This window comes from Oikopleura dioica, chromosome 2 (genome assembly GCF_907165135.1).
Source record: "Oikopleura dioica chromosome 2, OKI2018_I68_1.0, whole genome shotgun sequence".
NCBI classification, from domain to species: Eukaryota; Metazoa; Chordata; class Appendicularia; order Copelata; family Oikopleuridae; genus Oikopleura; species Oikopleura dioica.
Window position 1 is genome coordinate 2,279,787 of NC_137292.1, and position 18,323 is coordinate 2,298,109.

At 39.2% G+C, this 18,323-nt stretch overlaps 2 protein-coding genes and 1 non-coding gene across 3 annotated transcripts; 2 read left to right on the plus strand and 1 right to left on the minus strand.

Moving 5' to 3' along the window:
- The first annotated feature begins 6 nt into the window (after positions 1-6).
- On the plus strand, positions 7-1,564 carry LOC145699393 (uncharacterized). The gene is made up of 5 exons (XM_081776664.1): positions 7-121; positions 166-567; positions 609-931; positions 975-1,167; positions 1,216-1,564. The coding sequence occupies exons 1-5, from the start codon at positions 63-65 to the stop codon at positions 1,547-1,549; spliced, it is 1,311 nt and encodes a 436-aa protein (XP_081632790.1). The 5' UTR covers positions 7-62; the 3' UTR covers positions 1,550-1,564.
- A 1,611-nt stretch (positions 1,565-3,175) lies between these two features.
- Positions 3,176-11,137, minus strand: LOC145696580 (uncharacterized). The gene is made up of 3 exons (XM_081773644.1): positions 10,881-11,137; positions 4,417-4,745; positions 3,176-3,980 (listed from the first exon to the last, which is right to left on the minus strand). Exons 1-3 carry the CDS (start codon positions 10,989-10,991, stop codon positions 3,326-3,328), a joined length of 1,095 nt encoding a protein of 364 aa, XP_081629770.1. The 5' UTR covers positions 10,992-11,137; the 3' UTR covers positions 3,176-3,325.
- Positions 11,138-17,939: 6,802 nt separating this feature from the next.
- TRNAE-CUC (transfer RNA glutamic acid (anticodon CUC)) lies at positions 17,940-18,011 on the plus strand. Its single transcript has one exon. It is a non-coding gene; the product is annotated as a tRNA-Glu (tRNA).
- Positions 18,012-18,323: the final 312 nt, after the last annotated feature.

Genomic DNA, 18,323 nt, shown 5'->3' on the forward strand with positions numbered 1-18,323 from the left:
GTCGAAATTAGCGTTATTCGAATTTCAGAATCTTGCTTAGAATCGAACTCGCAGTTCGGAAAATGAAAACTTTCGCATTTTTGTCGGTGATCAATGCTTCTCAAGATTTGAGAGCCTGTCCGTAAGTCCTCGTCTGTTCTTTTCTCCCAGCAAACTTTTTACTAGTGACCAGGAATTAGGAGACCAATGTGTTTCAAATTGCCAAGGGGATCTTTCGACCTGTCTTGCTAGCTGCTCTGATGCTTCCTGCCAGGAGCAATGCTACAACAACTTCAACACCTGCTCTTTCCGTTGCCCCTGCAACATCTTCTGCCCCGAGGGCTGCAAGGATTGCGATAACCCGATCTGCCCTGAGGACGGTTGCCCAGATCAGGTCCTCGCCGACGAATGCGAGGGAAAATGTTCGGCTGTTCTTGGAAGCTGCTTGAGTGGTTGCTCCAGTGCCGACTGTCAAGAAGACTGCTTCAACTCGTACAATAATTGTTCATTCCGATGCCCATGCAATATTTTCTGTCCTAACGGATGTGAAGGATGTGACAATGAAATTTGTGGCGACGGAACCTGCCCGTGAGTTTTCATAATAAATGTTTGCCGAAACCCATTTTAAGGGACCAGGATCTCCTGGAAATCTGCGAGGCAAACTGCAATTCAACTCTTCAAATCTGCATGAGCGGCTGCAGCGGTGCCCAGTGCCAGGAAGACTGCTACCATGACTTTGTCACGTGTGAGTTCCACTGTCCCTGCAACGCCTTCTGCCCAAGTGGATGTGATGCTATCGGCTGCGATGCTCCAATCTGCGGTGGCGATGGGGGCTCAGGAGGTTCTAGAAGAATTGTTCACCTTGGTGATCCAGAGTCTACGGATAAAACTGTGTTCTTTGCTACCGATGAGTGGGGCGAGATTTTTGAAAATCTGTCAATCCAACTTCCCGGTAAATCATATTTAAAAAAATCGGAATCGTAATGAATTTCTAGAGTCGGGTTCGAATTCCTTCACTGTGCTCAACGGAGCCGGCTACGTAGTCTATAAAAACGAAGTCTACGCCTTCGGTGGCTACACAACCTACGGTGTTCCTAAAACAAGAATCTTGAAGCTCGTTGGCTGCGAATTCCAAGTTCAGTCCGCGAAGTTGCGATACGACTTCTCCACTTCATACGGCTCTATTGCGTACGTATTCATTTTCTTAAAGAAATTTTCAAATGAAATTATTTCAAGTGTTTGGGACGGTGGCAAATGGGAGCCCGAAGGTGTGTACATCTGTTTCGGAAGCTTCGACGGCGGAAAACGATGCGAGCGATTCGATGGAACAGAATCCGTCTACTCTAGCACTTCAAGAAAGTCCCACAGAGATGGGTCGGTGTGCATTTACGACGGAAAACTACTTGCTATCGGTGGGACAAATGACGATGCCAACTACACTGAGATGTTCAGCTGGGAATGGAATCCTGCTATTCCACACCCAGAGGGACATTCTTATGCACCTTGTGTCACTGTTGATGAAGGAGTTTTGCTCTTTTCCAGAAGGACAGGAATCAAAACTTTATTTTAGAAGTTGTTTTTTTCCTTCGTTATTCATCCCTCTTTACAGCAGCGCATACAACAGCAAAGTCTGGCTCTTCTCAAACTTTGAGTGGTCAGAAGTCGGAGGTTTCCCGGTGAAAGCCTCTTGGTTTACCGCCCTACCTCTTGACAATAATACGATTATGATGTATCCCGGCGAAGTTGGCAAAGCCGCTTATCGAACAGTCTGGAATGGGGAGGAAATTGTGGAGAGCACGAAAATGCTGGATGATGGAGAACTTCGATACGATAGAACAATGAAGCCGATTGTTTTCCAGGGAGTCTTAGACTGCCCAGTTACTGTTTGAACGACTGTCAGTAAGAATAAATTAGAGGAATTACATTTTGAACTATTACTGTAACCCTACTTGAATTTGTTAGCTTTTCGTCGGGTCTTAGAAGTCCGCACGGCCGTGATATTGCGCGCAAAAAGGTTGACAGCTGTCCGCGATAAGAGACGACATGCCCGTCGTGGAACCGGTTCACGTTATCGGCGAATATCGCTGGCAGGAAAGAAGCATGATTTTTACCTAGTAATCACTATTTACCTAGTCCTCCAATGAACCCTGTCTGGCGGTTTCTATGGAAAGAGGGGATAGAGGAACGGTGCTGATTTTGTCGAATTCTCAACCCGCGTTTCGGTTGATTGATGACCTCAGCGAGCACCTGAGACATGCCGAGATACGATTCCAATCGAGTTAAAAAGGAATACTCTGGTTGAATTTTATGTCATCGCAAATTAGAAATATCAACATAGAGCAAGCAATTTTCACAAAATTTTCTTCAAAATTGTCTTACTTTTTAACCTCTTGAATAAGCAAATCTTGGTTTCTTTTTCCCAAAAAAACTAGTGCAAAGTCGAGTTAACGATCTTAACCCCCTAAAGCTCGTTCTAGAAAAAAAACTTCAGTAAGTTGATAACAAGCACTCCGATTTTCATGCATAAAACTCGAGCGGCTCAAACTCCGCCCTCTCCAAATTCATGCACGGTCATTGCCCAGCCCACATTTAGAAAAATTCTCAATCCAGGGCGGCGTTTATTTCCGAAGAGAACGTGATTCCAAGTAAACAGGTTGAAATCGATTCAATAGCTACTTGTAGGCTATCAAAACTGCCCTTTTTCAAGCTCGATCGGCCGAGAAAGATCTAAATCTGGTAAACGCGCCGCGGAGGAAATTGAAAAACGGATTGAGACGGACAGAAAGACGACATGATAGCGTTCGGCAAAATGATCTTGATGAACAAGCTTAGAGTTTTAGAATTCTGAAAGGAGCTGATAACGACTTTTCTCTTCCTTCTTGTAACAAACGCACAAGTTCAACATTGTTGAAGTGAGATTAAGTTTTAAAAAATAGGCTGTAAGTAAAGTTTAGTTTGTATGGTGGCGATAGTCTTAGCTTTCCGTTACACGTGCTTTCTGAGAAGGATAAGTAAAAGATTAGTAATATCCGGCTTTTGCAAATCTCCGTCTTAGTCCATAAATCTGCCCATTTACAAAACAGAAGTCAAAATTTGATAACTGGATTTTCAACTCTCGCTGACTTTTCTTTTCTCGCTGCCCTGGCAAAATATGATCCTCATGCGCCAACAGGTTAAAAAAGGAACTATGGCAAGTTTTTGTTAAAGAAATTTTATTTAATTTACAGTTTTAATCATGTGCGGTAGTACAGTAAGCAAAATTCTGAACCCAGTCTACTTTCGTTTTTGTTTCTTTTTATACAGTTTGAATTTAAAATTTTCACAGTTTTTTATGAATTTTGAGCTATTATCTTGATCGAAGAAGCCTGACAGCGGCTTGGCAGACGACTTCGAAGCTTTTTCGCTTTTTATCGGGTTTTGGGACGCATGCGGGGATCGAGACTTCTGATCCTGTTGGAGAGCGGTTTTCCTTGTTTTCTTTTTCTTCTGCCCCCGGGCGAGTGGAATTGGGCTGTGTGATGTTGGTGATGCTGGCGAGCTTGTCTGCTGCTTCTATTGCCTTTTTTACTTCTGGAATCGGCGATTCTAGAGCTGTTGAAAGCCCTTTTAGGAGAAGAGGATATCTCATGACCCGCTGAATCGGTTCCAGTAAAAATGCGATGAGGGGCAACGCCGAATCGAGAGTCGTTGATGATTCCAGCGATTTTTGGAGAAATTCGCACTGCAGATTTGCTCGTGAAATCTCAGGATCTTCCTTTTTCAAGGGAAAAAGTCCTCCAGGACTTGACTTTCTCGGCGATAGTTTTCTCTTCAAGAAATTGACTGTATTTCCAGCCCCAGCCTCGTTGAGATTTTGGACGGACTTGCCAGATGTGAGCGTGTGGCGGCGAAAAACTGCAGAAGTGGAGCGGAATAAAAGCGTATTTGTCCGGCGCAAGGTGGGAAAGGATGAGTTCTCCAAGCGATCTGAGGGAGAAGGGAGGGAGGAACTCGAGATGGAACTGAAAGAAGCGATTTAAAAGCGGTTTGGGTTGAGATTATCAAGTGCGAGAGAAGGAGAGAGTGTTCAAAAATTAGGGAAAAACCTCTGACTCAATTTTCAAGAGGGTTATTTTCGGAATAGAATTTTTAGATTTTATTTGAGAATAAATTATTCGAAAAAATTTAAATAAAAATTTATTTTTTCCTCGAATTATTGCTGACAAAGGTTTATTGTTTACTGATGAACTAATTTGTTCGAACTAAATCAAATTACTCTGACTAAGAAAAAACGTTATTGCAATGTTCTCCCTTCTTAATCGCACTTGATACCCTCAAGCAGGGGGTACTTTGCAAGATTATTTCGATCTCTCACGAAGAAAAATCCCCTCTCAAAGTACCCCATCATCAATTTTATAATCAGCGAGCATATATGAATAAGAAATAATAATGACTTACTCAGACGGGCTCTTGGAAATCCGGCGAAGAGTTGAGCTTGAATCGCATTTCGCGTTTTGAAAATTCATTTTGGAATTTTTTCGAATTTTTGAATAAAGTCGAGTTGCGCGGGGAAAGTTGGAGCAGTATTGATGGTAGGCGATGGAGAATTGAGGGAGTTCTTCGGAAATGATCTTCGCCAGCTTTTCTGGCTGCTGGGAGTCGGAATCGGCGAATTTAGAGAACATCTTTGAGTGGAGGTTGCGCAGTTCAACGATGTTGCCAAAGAGGAGGGCGATTTCGGAAGAAGAGAAGACGGAGGAGTTCTGGAGGGCGGGCATCATCAATGACTAAAATGAAGGGTTAGATGAAGAAACATTTGATGAAGATAATGATACGTCAGGACAAAAATGCTCAACAAAGAATAGTTATCAATAAAATTGGCCTCGTTGGCGCACCTTTAAAAACATACTTTCGGTAACAGTAATGCCCGGGCTCTCGCGAATTTATCATCCCGCAATCGTACTACCCACGTTTTTGCGTTCAACCAAGACAAGACAAAAACTTATTCCGACTCATCTACCGCGAAAACATCGAACAAGCGAAAATCTTCAAATAGAAATGTAGAAATAAGGAGTTCTACTACCGGTAGTAGCGTTTGTTGGGAGTTACTTAGATGCAATAAATAGAACACGTGTTCTGTATTGTGGAGGAAACAACGCTGACGCCCTTAATCTTGTTTTATGTATGGTATACGTGGTTCAGATTGCAATCGAGCCGGGCTTTTTTATTGTTTATCCTTATTAGAGTGTTACGGTTTTCGCCTATCCCTTTTTTATCAGATGAACTAGAGGCGATTCGATTAAAAATAAGGGTATCATTACGTTAACTTCGAGAGAAAACGCTACTTGTTTACAGGGGTTGAAATTTGTTTACCCCCCTTCTGAAGAAAATCTCAGGCCTTATGAAACTCTCGACCGCGGAAACCAACCACTTGAGTATTTTGGTGACCCAGCTAAATAAACACAGGGGAAAGTGGGGTTCAATTTTTTATACATATCACGTGGGAAATCCCCACTTCCTGCATGAATGCATTATTCACGGTGGATAAGCATGACCACTGTTTCAGAAAAGAGTCGAGCTTAGAAAGTTATCTCTTAAAAATGTATTGTTTGAATTTTTGATAAAAATCTACGAAAAAAAAACAAATCTCGGCTACGCGCAAATTTGCGAAAAGGAAGTCCGGCTGTCTAAAAATCTTTTGGCTTCTCAATTAAAGACTTATTTTTGCATTTTTCATGGGTGATTTGTGGTAAATTGGCGACGATGATTTGCGAAATTGTTTTTCAGAAGGGGATTTCCAAATTATCGGTCACTTGATAATTTGAGCTCGACTTGAGCTCGAAATTATCGTCACGTGATATAAGAAGACAAGTCTACAGACAGACAAGGGAGCTGCCACTGTTAGGGGGAACGTGAGGTAAGGGTATCCAACTCGATAATTGAAATGTGGAAGGATTATGTCTTATTTTAACTTTTACGGCCAAAAGTCCTTTCTTTTGACCAATTTTCTTTTTGAAAGAAGAAATAAGGGTATCACTATGAATATAAGCAAATTTCTTTTTAGACAGATACACCCTTAATTAAAGACTTTGTTCTTTGAAAAAAGTATCAAAGAGAAAGAGCTTGTCAAAATATCAATATTTATCTGCCCCAAATTCCCCGATCCTTTCTTTGAAAACGAGCCACATATAGGTCCCATATCCGGACTCGACTGCGCCTGTCAAAACTCGCGGAAAGATAAGAGACCCGCGTCGACGCAAATCTTGGGCTCGCTCTCTCTCGAGGACACTGGAAAAGGGCACCGCCGAGAAAAATACGGGCGATAAGGATAGGGACTATTGGTTTTCGAGCGAAAGGTATTACGCTAAAGGCAGGCGGCTTTGCCGTACGTGTGTTATCGCTAAATGAGGTGATAAGGCAATAAAGAAGCATTTTTAAGGATACTGCCGACGTGTATTTCAAATACAGTATTTGACAGTATTTTATGCGGATTTAATGTAAAAATGATGATGTGTTCCCATTTTTGTCAAATTTAAGGGCGTAAGTTTGCTAAAAATACAAATTTTTAGAAATTTTTTGTTATCGATGTCCACCCCCTTAAAACCTTAAACCCGGTAAAATGAGCTAAGGAAGCTGTTTTAAACCCCCTTACTTATGTAATCATCCATTATGCCCAGCTCTCCAAGTACCTACTCTTTCTCCCCTCGAGTCGAGTATTTGCGCCTACTTGTTGGGCAAAAATCCCCATACAAAAGACGCAACATGTGGCAACTCACATGTGCGTCCTCGAAAAAAACCAACGTGTGTTGTCACTCCACTTTTTTTTGATGGTTTATTATTTATACCATCTCTTGATTCGAATATTGAGATAGTTTCGACTTCGACGATCACGTGGCTAATTCAAAAATAAGAAGAAACAGGTGTCGTTTCTGTTTATCATGAAATAACAGAAACAATTTGCAAAATAAATCCGCTTGAATTTGAAATGACTTGAAATCATTCAAATCAAGGGGATGAAAATTAATCTCTGGCGGTTTCTGATTTCAATCCTTTTTCGTTCTTAGATCGAAAAATGCAATTCTGAGAAGAAATTCTGCATTTTTTCATTGCGTGAATATTTCAACAGAATGCGAATATCAGACCGCATGCATATTAATTAAGGATATACCCTCTACATCGACCAAGCAATTACGCAATGAGCCGGATAAGCATGGATCTGAAAGTGAACCTTATTTGCATAATATCGTCCAAAAGAAAACCAACCGGAACTTCCTGTTTTCATTTTCTGAGCGATTTCTGCCCGATTTTCCGGCCCATTTGGCGGGCGGAGTTTTCGGTCAGCTTTTCCGCCAGAGCGATTATGGTCGATTAGGAAATCTGAAACTGCTTTGCTCAATGAAATTTTATAAGTCGGAAGTTCACAATCGTATTAGTCGAGTTCAAGGGAAATTTAAGAAAGTGACGCCCTTATATATTTTTGGGGGAAAAGAATAAGGGCGTCACTGCTTTAAGAAACTCTTAAAAAATGAGCTTAACGAGGTGTCCCCCCTTAAAATCTCAAAGCAAAGAAAAGATCTATATTGTGCGAGTCTAATGACTTTGAAAAAAGTGATTGTTTTTGCAACGTGTATCCCCTTAATACGCTCCATGTATTGAATTCAACGATAGATCGTATCATCTCCTCGCTGATGATTTTTTATTCTTGACAGGTTGTCAAAAGTGTCAAATTCGCTCCTTATCAAGGTGTTTTTCGCATTTCTTAAGATTTTACTAAGACAGTACTTTTTATAATAAAAACATCTAGAATAATGAATCAAAATTCGAGTGGGGAAACAAGCTCCGTGACAAAAAAGTTGGTCGATTTTTTCCCGGACCGCGAAACCTCCAACAGTGGTGATTCAGCTGAGCTGACGAAACTCGTAAGTCAAAAACCCCCAGCGTAATGTTATGGCGGTAACCCTGGCTCTTCGTTGAACCCAAGACGTAAGGGGTAAGCAAAGAGAGAGCACGGAAACCCAAAACAGGATTTTACAAGCGTACAAGCCCCTTTTCTACTGAGGAAACACCCTTACATGTCCGGCAAACTCCAATTCTATTGGGTCTATTTTTTGGTCCCGGAAGGATAGAAAACCTTGTTTTTTTAATGAAACAAAAGAGGGGCATAAATCGAAATATAAAAAATATAAAGGCGATTGGGGAAGAACACCATTCACACGTGTTTGAAGTCAAATGTGCCGACGGAACTCCCGTGGCGAGGCAAAGAGGATCAAAATCACAGAGAAGCGGATTTGCGGCGAGACAAATAATTCACGGGAATATTCACATAATTCTTTACTGTAATTGGGTCTTTCTAAAGAAAAGTTCAAAAGTTTCAATTTTGTCTTGAAACGGAGCTTTTACGAAATAGGGGTCTTTTTGGACCGCGTTTACGGAACAGGTTAATAACTAAATTCATTAAATTAGCCCCTACGAAAACCGCAAAACACTTCCCTTTCCCGGTCCAAGAAATAATACCTTCTTGTTTCAAATCTAAACAGCCCCAGCGCTAGAAATGATAAAACCAAATCACTGGAACTGGGAGATATCACCTTAACCCATCAGCGCGAGGAACAGGTGCGAAATGCATTTTTAGGCCGCCGATCAAGAATCTTGATAGTCAAAAACTCAGTTTTTTACAAGCTTCTTGACCTTCCTCGCAAAATATTTATATATTTACCCATCGAAAAAGAAAACCCAAATTTTCAACCTTTATTGACCCCCTTGTAAAAAAATCACTTCCCAAACACGACAAACAGGCTTGTTAACCTGTTTCTTTTTTTCTAAATTTGATCTTGCTTTCTGACTCTTGAGGTTGAGCAGAAAGAAAGTCAAGTTTTGGTGACACGATTTTGACATTGTCAGTGTCACATTGGTCAGAGCGAAGTTCGTTGTTGAACACAGAATTGACGTCGTTTTTCGTGTGCAAAAAATAAATAGAAAGTTTTGAGGAAAAATAGCGGTTTCGAAGGAAAAGTCCAGTTTTCAAGCTTTTTTTTACATAGTGACACCCTTATTTTTTAACTGGAACAAGTTCAATGTTTCCAAAAATACATTTTCCCAAAGAAAGATCGTCACGAGTCTTTTTGTCATTGTTTGCGCCGTCGAAATTTTCGTCAATTAAGGCCGTCACCGTGCGTTTCGCATGATTTAATATCGATCATAATTTACCCCTTACGTAATCAAAAAATGAATAAGTTTTCTTGAACAGTAACGATTACGGTAACGGGATGATCATTACCCGGGCTCGTCACCAAAACGAGCTTTTGGAGAGCGCTACACTTGACGGCCGAAATTTCTGAGCCAAGAGGATGAGCCACCAGTCGGTTTTGGGTTAAACGGAAAACGCTGGGGACGTGTGAACGTAAAATATGATCCAATGAGGATTAACTCGGCTTTCCGAACGAAAATTTATGCCAAGTTTCAAGCCAAGTCAGGAAAGCTACCGCGAAGACCAAAAAAAAGCTGGAAATCTGATTGGTTTGCACTGGAATTTTTCGCCTTGAAAAGCAATTTCCGCCTTAGATCATTATTTTATTGCCTTATCCCTCCAATAAAGCCCTCCCTAACCGTGAAATTATATGTATACACTTTGTACAATCTGCTTGTTTCAAGAATTCTAGAGTAATCACAAGGTGCCTGGGATGAAAAAAACTCGCCGCCCTTGAAATTTTCGGAACGTCACAGTTCTCAGCTGTTATTTGCTTCTACCCCCTTATTCATCTTTTCTTGTCACGTGCCAAAAAACTTTATTTTGAACAGTTTTTGAGAAAAAAATAAGGGTGTCTCATTATTAAAATATGAAAAAAGGCTCAAGAAACATTTCCAGAAGTCTCGACATTGTTAAGGGGTAAAATTAAGGGTATCACGTCCTTATATTGACCAAAAAATGCGTTTGAAAATGTGGATTTTTAAGGGCTTCCGCCTTAAAAGTATCAATGTGAAAACAGAAAATTTATCACTTTTTTCGGCTCGAATTCATGTAATAATAAACTTTCTTCTCCTTAGACTCTGATCACATGATCCTTGATCAAACAAAGCAGCGGTTCGTAGAACATGTAAAACGGGGCTCAGCCCTAAGCTCTCGGTTTAATTTCAAGGTTAACTCCTCGCGTCATCCTGCATAATATGCATTTATATGCTCAACCAGCAAGCAGCTCCCAACTCAGAAAAAAAAACTCAAAAACGAATTTCATGCAACATCATAATTTTCGACAGTTAATCGTTTTAGTTCGTCTTTTTTTGCTGAAGATGCTGTTTTGAAAATTGAAAAAAGAAGAAGCGCGATAGAATAGAATATTGAAATAACAAATATGGAACGTATCGAGTAAATTGAAAATTACTTGGAAAAGAAAAAACGGTGGATGATGAAGATGATTTGTTGGAAAAACAGATTGGAAACAAAGAAAAAGAAGCAAAAGACGACATGGTTTATTTTGAGCCGTGGAAAATCGAAAAGGAGATTGTGAGTATTTTCGATGGATAGAATCAGTCCAAAAATTTTGACAAAAATAGAGGTTTTCAGAATCCAGCAAAATGGTTTTTTTTTTTCTTTTTTAGCTTATCGCCGATGAGTCATCGGTTTTTGGCAAAAAGATGTAAACTTCAAACGCGATTTTAAGGGTGTTAGAGTCAAGATAGACCCCCGAAAAATATGCCTAAAATTGTTTTTTGACCAATAAATTTCTACTCATTTGCAATTTTCTGGGGTGAAATTTTGAGTTTCCGAAATTTGAATTTTGATCGAATTTGAGGGAAAGTCGTTCTTCAAAACTAAATGATTCTGACCCAGTCACTGGAAATGTAAAATATTCTATGTCAATCTTTTAAGGAAAATAAATCAAAATAAAATCAAAAAATCGTTATAATATGGTTTTTGTTCTTACCTCAACGATGCTATTCAACTTGTCGACATATTTCTTCTCCGATTCAAAAATCTCTTCCAGCGCGTGTTGAGCTTTCCTCTTCTTTATTACTTGTTCTTCTTTCACCGTCATCCTCTTTTTTCTTCGTTTCTATCTCTTTAGTTATTTTTTCGGCTTAGTCAGCAAATTATTAATGGATTCGAAAAATGTAGCAATTCAACTTTTTTCCGTTCGCGTGTTCGTTTTTTGGAGGTTTAGCCGCGAAAAAGCTGATTTTCGAAAATCGAGTTGACGAAAAGCGGACGGAGTCGGCACAGGGAGCGCTGTCTGGTCTTTTTGGCGGAGCGCGGGGGAGCTCGAGAGCCGGAGGAGGAAAAATGATGAGCAGCGGTGAAGCCATCTGGAAAGAAGATGACCAGGTTAATTGAGGAAGATAAACTTGTGGTCGACGAAAGATGATTAGTTTTATAACAAGAAATGGGATTTTCTTTAATTTGACTCGAAGATTAAATTGCTGCATGGATATGATGAATCAAAGAGTTTTCTCTTTGAAAATAAAATCCCGAAGAGCCAAACTTATGGGTCCCATACGGGCCATATAGGGCCATAATGCACTTTTTTTATCTTTTTTTAGATAGATCTGTAAAATTTTCATTTTTGATGTCATATTTGCAGCTACGAGTATTTATAAGATTCGGAAGGAATAATCTCAGAATTTCTGATTCAGAAAAAATAAATACATGTTATTTTCTTTCAGCGAAAACATACAGTAAATTTAAAAAAGATAACATTGACAGTTCTCTTATGGTATTTATTTAGAGAGGTTCCTCAAATCGTCTTAAAATTTTGGCAATTATGAAATTGGAATTTTATATTTTTTGGTCAAAAAAGTCAACTTTTCGACGGAACTTTTTTTTGTTCTAATAAACCTTTCACGCGAGCTGTGGTAAAAATTCCTTGAAGGCGTAATTACGATCAAACGATTCCGAAAATAACGTGTCGACCTTTGACATGAGAGACGAGGAAAAATTCGTGAAAATTTTTACGATTTGTCGAATCAAAAGGGTGTTTAAGCTCTAGTTGCTTCCTCCAGGGCTTCATGGAGCCTGCTGCTGGCATTTTTATTAGCGCGGGAAGGGTAGAAGCGAACTGGGTGGGAGAGGAATTTCTAGGAAATGGAGAAGGAAATAGTTGCGGGAAAAGGGCTATAAAAATGTTTTGGAGGGTTTCAACCAGTAAAAAAATAAAAAAAACTAAAGTTTGAAGAAAAATATAATAATTTTTATTGAGAAAGATTTTAAAAAGTTCTAGTTTTTAAGTCAAATTCCAGCATTTATTATTTTCCAACTATCATCCCATAATTGAAATTGTTTCTTCTCAAAAATATTCGCCGAGAAGCCATGATATCCGACACTGGAGTCCGTTTTGAAGGAAATCCGCAGCATCGATTTTCGTGGCACTTCAAAAAAGATCCCACCCATCGGCAGCCTAAAAACGTCAATTCTCAACTCTTCGTTCTTCTTCTCCACAAATTCGATGCTCGCTTCTGAGAAGAAATGAGCAGTTAAGCCGCAAATGATGAATTCGTAAATTTGAGACTTTTCATTTGAAATTGTGAATTGAAGAGAATCTAGTCCGCAATTGTCGAATTTTTCAATGGCGAATTTTTCGATGAAAATTTGAAAGCCAGTGTCAAAGTCGTCATAAATAAACTGAAAAGATAATAAGAAAAATTTTTCTTGAATTTTTCTAAAAAGAAAAAACCATAACCCTAACCCGAATTTCGGGAAGTGTCTGGAACCGACAAAAAAATTCGACAAATTTTGCATGGAAATTTTCAACCAATCAGAAGCCTGGATTCGGCTTAGCGGCCGATAAGCAGCCGAGTAGCCGCCTACGCAAAATTTGTCGAATTTTTTTTGTTGGTTCCAGACACCATCCCCCTAATTTAACCCTAACCATAACCTTACCCAGTCACAGAAGAGATCATTTTCGTATGGAACTGTCCAGAAGATCTTTTCAGGAAGGCACCAAAGAGGCGGCTCTGGATAATGACCATTTATAGAAGAAATTTTTAAATCATCATTTCTATCTCTAATCAAGCAACTCTTCGAATTACTCTTCGGAAATTCTCCCTCGACAAAAGTGAAAAATACCATAACAAGCTTCATTCTGACAATCAAAAAGACAGAAAAGCAAGGTTGAGAACATCGTTTTTCTTCGAAGCGTAGCTAGTAAAAACTTCAAAAAAGCTCAAGAAACAGATGCCAAGCAGAAGGTCACGCAAATAAAAACCGGATGTCCTCTCCGCCGGAATTTTCGAAATTCGCCTTTTGCCAGAAATTAAAGGACGAATATACAAATCATATCCGGCGACGAGCCTCAATAGAGTTGCATAAGGGACCGGACGGATATATCTAAAGTGGCTCGACAGGGTGCCGAGAATTAGGCCCTTTGTCTGTAGTTCTTGGAAACCTAACGCGGGTTTTCGTTCTTTAAGGGTATACGCACTCTAAAAGAACGATTTTCCAGCGAAGTTTTCAGGATTTTTTAATTTTCTTTTGAAAATTTTTTTGATCTTTTTTGTCTAAAATGGCGATTTTCATCAATTTTTTATCAAAAAACGAGGGTTGCGTAACTAAAGAGGCTATCGATCTTCCTTGGTGCAGAAAATAATCCAACCTTGCTATCGATATCAATCAACTAAAAAGTTTCTCCCTCTGTGAGCTGGATCGCATCGTCTTAACTCCGGAAATCTTGTCGATAAATCCGCTGGATCCAGACCAAATACCGGATTTGGCAGAAGAGCAGGTTTCTTTGATATTTTTTTGAGTATTTGAGAGTTAAAATCAAGGCCAAGGAGGGTTTAAGGGAATCCCCCGTTAAGCAATTAGCAGTTTTTCTGTCTCAAAAAGAAGATTCTCTCAAGCGATTGAACTGCAGGTGAAATTCTATAAGATGATTGAGGGTTCACGTAATTTAGCGCTAAGGGCGTCCCCTCTGTACTTCTGAAAGGGCTTTCAGAAGTGCATTTGAAGCACTTTTCACTTGTCATTTTGGTATTATTGAGCGGCGCCCAGTTTTGGGTACTTCAGTACTTGTCAAAATTGAACACCACAGATATGCATACCGCCATTTGCTCAAGCTCGCATCCTGTGTGAATACTCTTGCATACTCGAAGGAAAAGAAAAGAAAATAGACTGTGTCGGCGAAATCCTTTGCGGCGGAGGTTTAAAATTGACAGAAAAAAAACCGCCGAAAACATTTGACATCCTCCGAGTATCGGCTTTCCGAAAAGACAGTTCCCTGGCAGATACGGTGTTTGAAATCGTAACTCTTTGTTTGCACGAGGAAATGATTGTTCAATAAGCAAAAAAGGGGAACTCTTTTGGTCTTTACGGAAATTTAAGGGGGTGCACACCGGTTTTTCAAACGAGGTTATCGTCTTCTGAATAAAGGGAGGGGAGCCCTTTTTTAATATTTTTATCTTTTATCATTTTTTAGAGTTGTCTTTCTAAATAATTTTGAGAAAAATGACGCTTATCATTTAAACTTCCGTTTTCCCATCCTTCTCCCGGGCGGAAATCCAAAGGGATAATCCAGCATTAGATGCTCTTTAGTTTAAACTCTTTTATGATAATTATATCAAAATGAGTTTGAGAGAAATTTTTTTTTTAGAAAATTGAAGATTTTGAGCTCTAAAATTGACGTCAATTATACCGGAAGTATCCTCTTATATTGAAAAAGCCCTTTTATAATTTTTTGTCTGGCAGACAATGATAAAAAAGGTTCAACGACACGAAGATAAAGTATCTGCTACAGTAGCGGTTGATAATTCAGGGAGATCAGTTCAGGGCGTTCTTCTTTAGGAGTTATTACAGTGACGACCTTATCTAAGGGAGCCTCTACGCAAGTTGAACTTTCGAGCTGATATTTAGCATAAATTGAGCCCGAAGATCTGTATGAAAATCCCCAAGCAATGCGCATCGGTTAATTCCGTCTGAAGTGTTTCTTCAAACGAAACTCGCCATGGCTCGATGATTTTGAAAATCCAGAATTTGCGAAATTTTCGCCAAATTCCTAAGCTGCTTATCAACAAATCCCAAATCCCATAATTGGGATTGTTTTTTGGATAACAGGCACTTGAGGACCCCCAAGTGGAAAAGCTCTTATTTTCGTTTGAAAAACAGGAATTAATGCTAATTGTAGAAATCTTGTTGGTCCGCGAAATGACGTTAATCAATTTCATCATCATTATTTTTTGAAGAGAATAGTAGCATTGCATTTCTTTTGCCACAAACGAGGGGATAGAAGAATCCGTGATTGCAGGCCGTTGATGCTGTTGAACTAGCCTCTCAAATTACGAAAAGTAACGAAACACCCTTAATCTAGCGACCAAATAACAGGTTTGTTTCGGTTGCAAATCATCCTCGAAAAACATCAGAAGAACTTCGATGTAAGCAAATTTTTCTTTATCAAAAAAATTGCATTTTTTATCGTCAGAAATCCCCTTTTCGTGAAAATTTCATAAGACATCTAAGCAGTTTGACGTCAATTCACAAAGTTCTAAAAGAAAAAATTTTTTTGATAAACATTTAATGAGCTTCCGACTTTTTTTATCTTCGACGGAAAGGGTTAAGAAACGGAAGTTTAGCGGTTTATGATTATCTTAATTCTTTTATTAATACACTTGTCTTTCCCCTAGCAACATTTTTGAATCGATTTCTGTAACGAAGGAAAAACTGGATTAGGGAGCTTATTTTTGCCCCGCTCATTGTCCGTAACATTTCATCCGGATCTGCGCTATTCGGACAACATCTGACATCCAGTTGCCCTTTCATGCTTCCTTGCTGAGGAAGAGAAACAAAGCTTGTTGTCATTATTTATTAAATATTCAGTTTTTATTGTGAAGTGAGCGGGAAACTGTTGTTTTCATACTATACTGAAGTAATGTCTGTCAATTCTGAAACACTGTTTTTATGACACCCAGACTTAATTACCAGATACCCTTAGCTAAATAATTGACGACAGGTTGTCGACTAGATAATAATACTGTCAGTCCAAATGGAGACGGAAAATATTCTTAAATTTTCCGATTTTTTGTCAGATTTTTGACATTTTTATCGATAAATTGGTGATTTTAGATTTTCAGCCAATCCAAAGCCCGCATTCAACTTATTCTTCCAATCAGATTTATCAAAGTCTCCTTTGAAAATCATTAAGTAAAATTGGTTTCAGAAACTCATTTTTTTTGATAAATTTTTGAAAAAGCCTCAAATTACCGACATCGTTTATTTCAAATCTTGGGTCTTGTTTGACCCTGGCTCCGTTAACCCGTGCTCCAAACTTGATCTTAATCTAACTCGTACACGACCTTATCATCCATCCTCGTTTGATGAAAACGCACACAAAGCCAACACTACCTATCAATAATTTAGAAATATCACTCGGATCATCTTTTGCTTTGGCAACTCGGCCACCTGGAGGTTCTTCGTTTGATGGCAGTTTTGATTCGCGAATTTTCAAAACGAACTGATAGAGCTTGAAACCACGGGTTACAAACAATCCGATCCAGCTTTACGGTCGTTTTTCGGATGATCTAAAAAGGCTCAATTTATGGTCGCAGATTTAGTTCACCCGATTTTCTACCAAAGTTAACGAAGTGACACCCTTATTTTTTTCCTCATTTGATGATTTCAAAAAACTTTTTGTGGGGCCGGAAATCGTAAAAAATCTGTTAGTGCAGTTTTCTTCAGCTCGTCGAGACGAGTCGAATGATGGGTCTAACTCCTGATAACTGTCAGGATTTACCGGTTTACCGGCTGGTTACCGGAAAATACGTTGTCACCCGCCGTTTTTGTTCTAGAAATGGTAAACAGATGATCGACCCAGGAAATTGTTCCTTATAGTCGGTTCTACTCTAGGCTCAAAGATGAGGCTCGTATCAATACTCTGAAGAGAGTTATCACAAAAACAGTAAATTTTACATGCATTTTGTTGTTGCTGCACTTTCCTGATTTTTTGTCCCATTTCTGCCATAAATAGTATTTTAGTGATAACTCTCTTCAGAGTATTGATACGAGCCTCATCTTTGAGCCTAGAGTAGAACCGACTATAAGGAACAATTTCCTGGGTCGATCATCTGTTTACCATTTCTAGAACAAAAACCATTTCCGGCCCCACAAAAAGTTTTTTGAAATCATCATTTTTGCGAAATGACTAAATGCTGATTCGCGTCAACCCCCTTTTTTTCTGTGACTAGACATTCTTTAGCGATAAAAAACTGGTCAACTCAGGGTCTAAGTAGCAGTTTTCTCTTATCAGGTGCTTATTCCGAAAATATGCAGAAGATTATGGCTTGTCGCTGGTAATTTACAAAATCTACCCGAGCAATATTTTTTTTACTAAGTCGAAGAAGGGCAAAGTTTGTTGATTTTCATGGCGTCGCCGTAATATAAACATACACCTTGCGCCAAGGTGATTTCCAGCTCTTGTTTGAATTTTTCTTTATAAGACTTCTCACTTCTGATTTATAAATACCCCAAACTTGCTTTAGAAAAAAACTTTTCCATGGAGCGCTCTTAGCTTTTGCTCTAAAAGGAGATGTGGATTACGCTTGGAAAATGATGTGAAAACATGAAAAGCGTTCTTCTTATCTTGGGCTGGACTCGAGTTGGAGCGTCTGTTCTAGAGCAGTCAATCTTGAGCGCTTTTATCCGGTTAATTTCGATGAAAAATAGACTGACATTTTTTAAAGACTTCGAAAGTTGATGATCTTGAGCGCTGGATGGGAGCTATTTACATCAAAATAACTCGTCGAACACGAAAAGTCGTCGGAATTTGTTTTTGAGGGCAGCTTCGGCGACCTTGCGGTTTGCTGCAAATCGCTGTGGTTGTGTACTTGACCTTTTTTCTTCATGTTTCGTTGAAATTCGAGTTGGTAGTGAAATTCTTTCAATGTAATAAGGCCCTTTTATTTGTCAAAATTGATTATTTTTTCAATAAAAATCGAGCAAATTCAGTTTTTTTTTTTCAAAAACGAGACAATGATTGAACCTTGCTCTCTCGCCTGAGGGCAAGTCCCGAATGGTCTAGGGGTTAGGATTCCGGATTCTCACTCCGGCGGCCCGGGTTCGATTCCCGGTTCGGGAGGACTTTTTTTTCTTCGTATTTTTTTAGAAATTAAACTTCAGATTTTTCCAAAGAAAAATTGCATGAGTTTGCTTATAAACAGACATTTAAAGCAATCTCCTGATAACTTAAACTTTTCGGTCGTTGTTTGAGACAAGGAAAAAATTGAATTTGTCGGAATACATAATCAGATCATTTCTGCAGTGTGAGTATTAAAAACCACGAAATGCCGAGCCAGTGATTTGAAAATTGCGACAAAGTTTGGACACTGCGGTTGGCTTCTCATTTTTGGCGATTTTCGGACTTTGAGTTTTTTTATTCTTGTTATTTTTA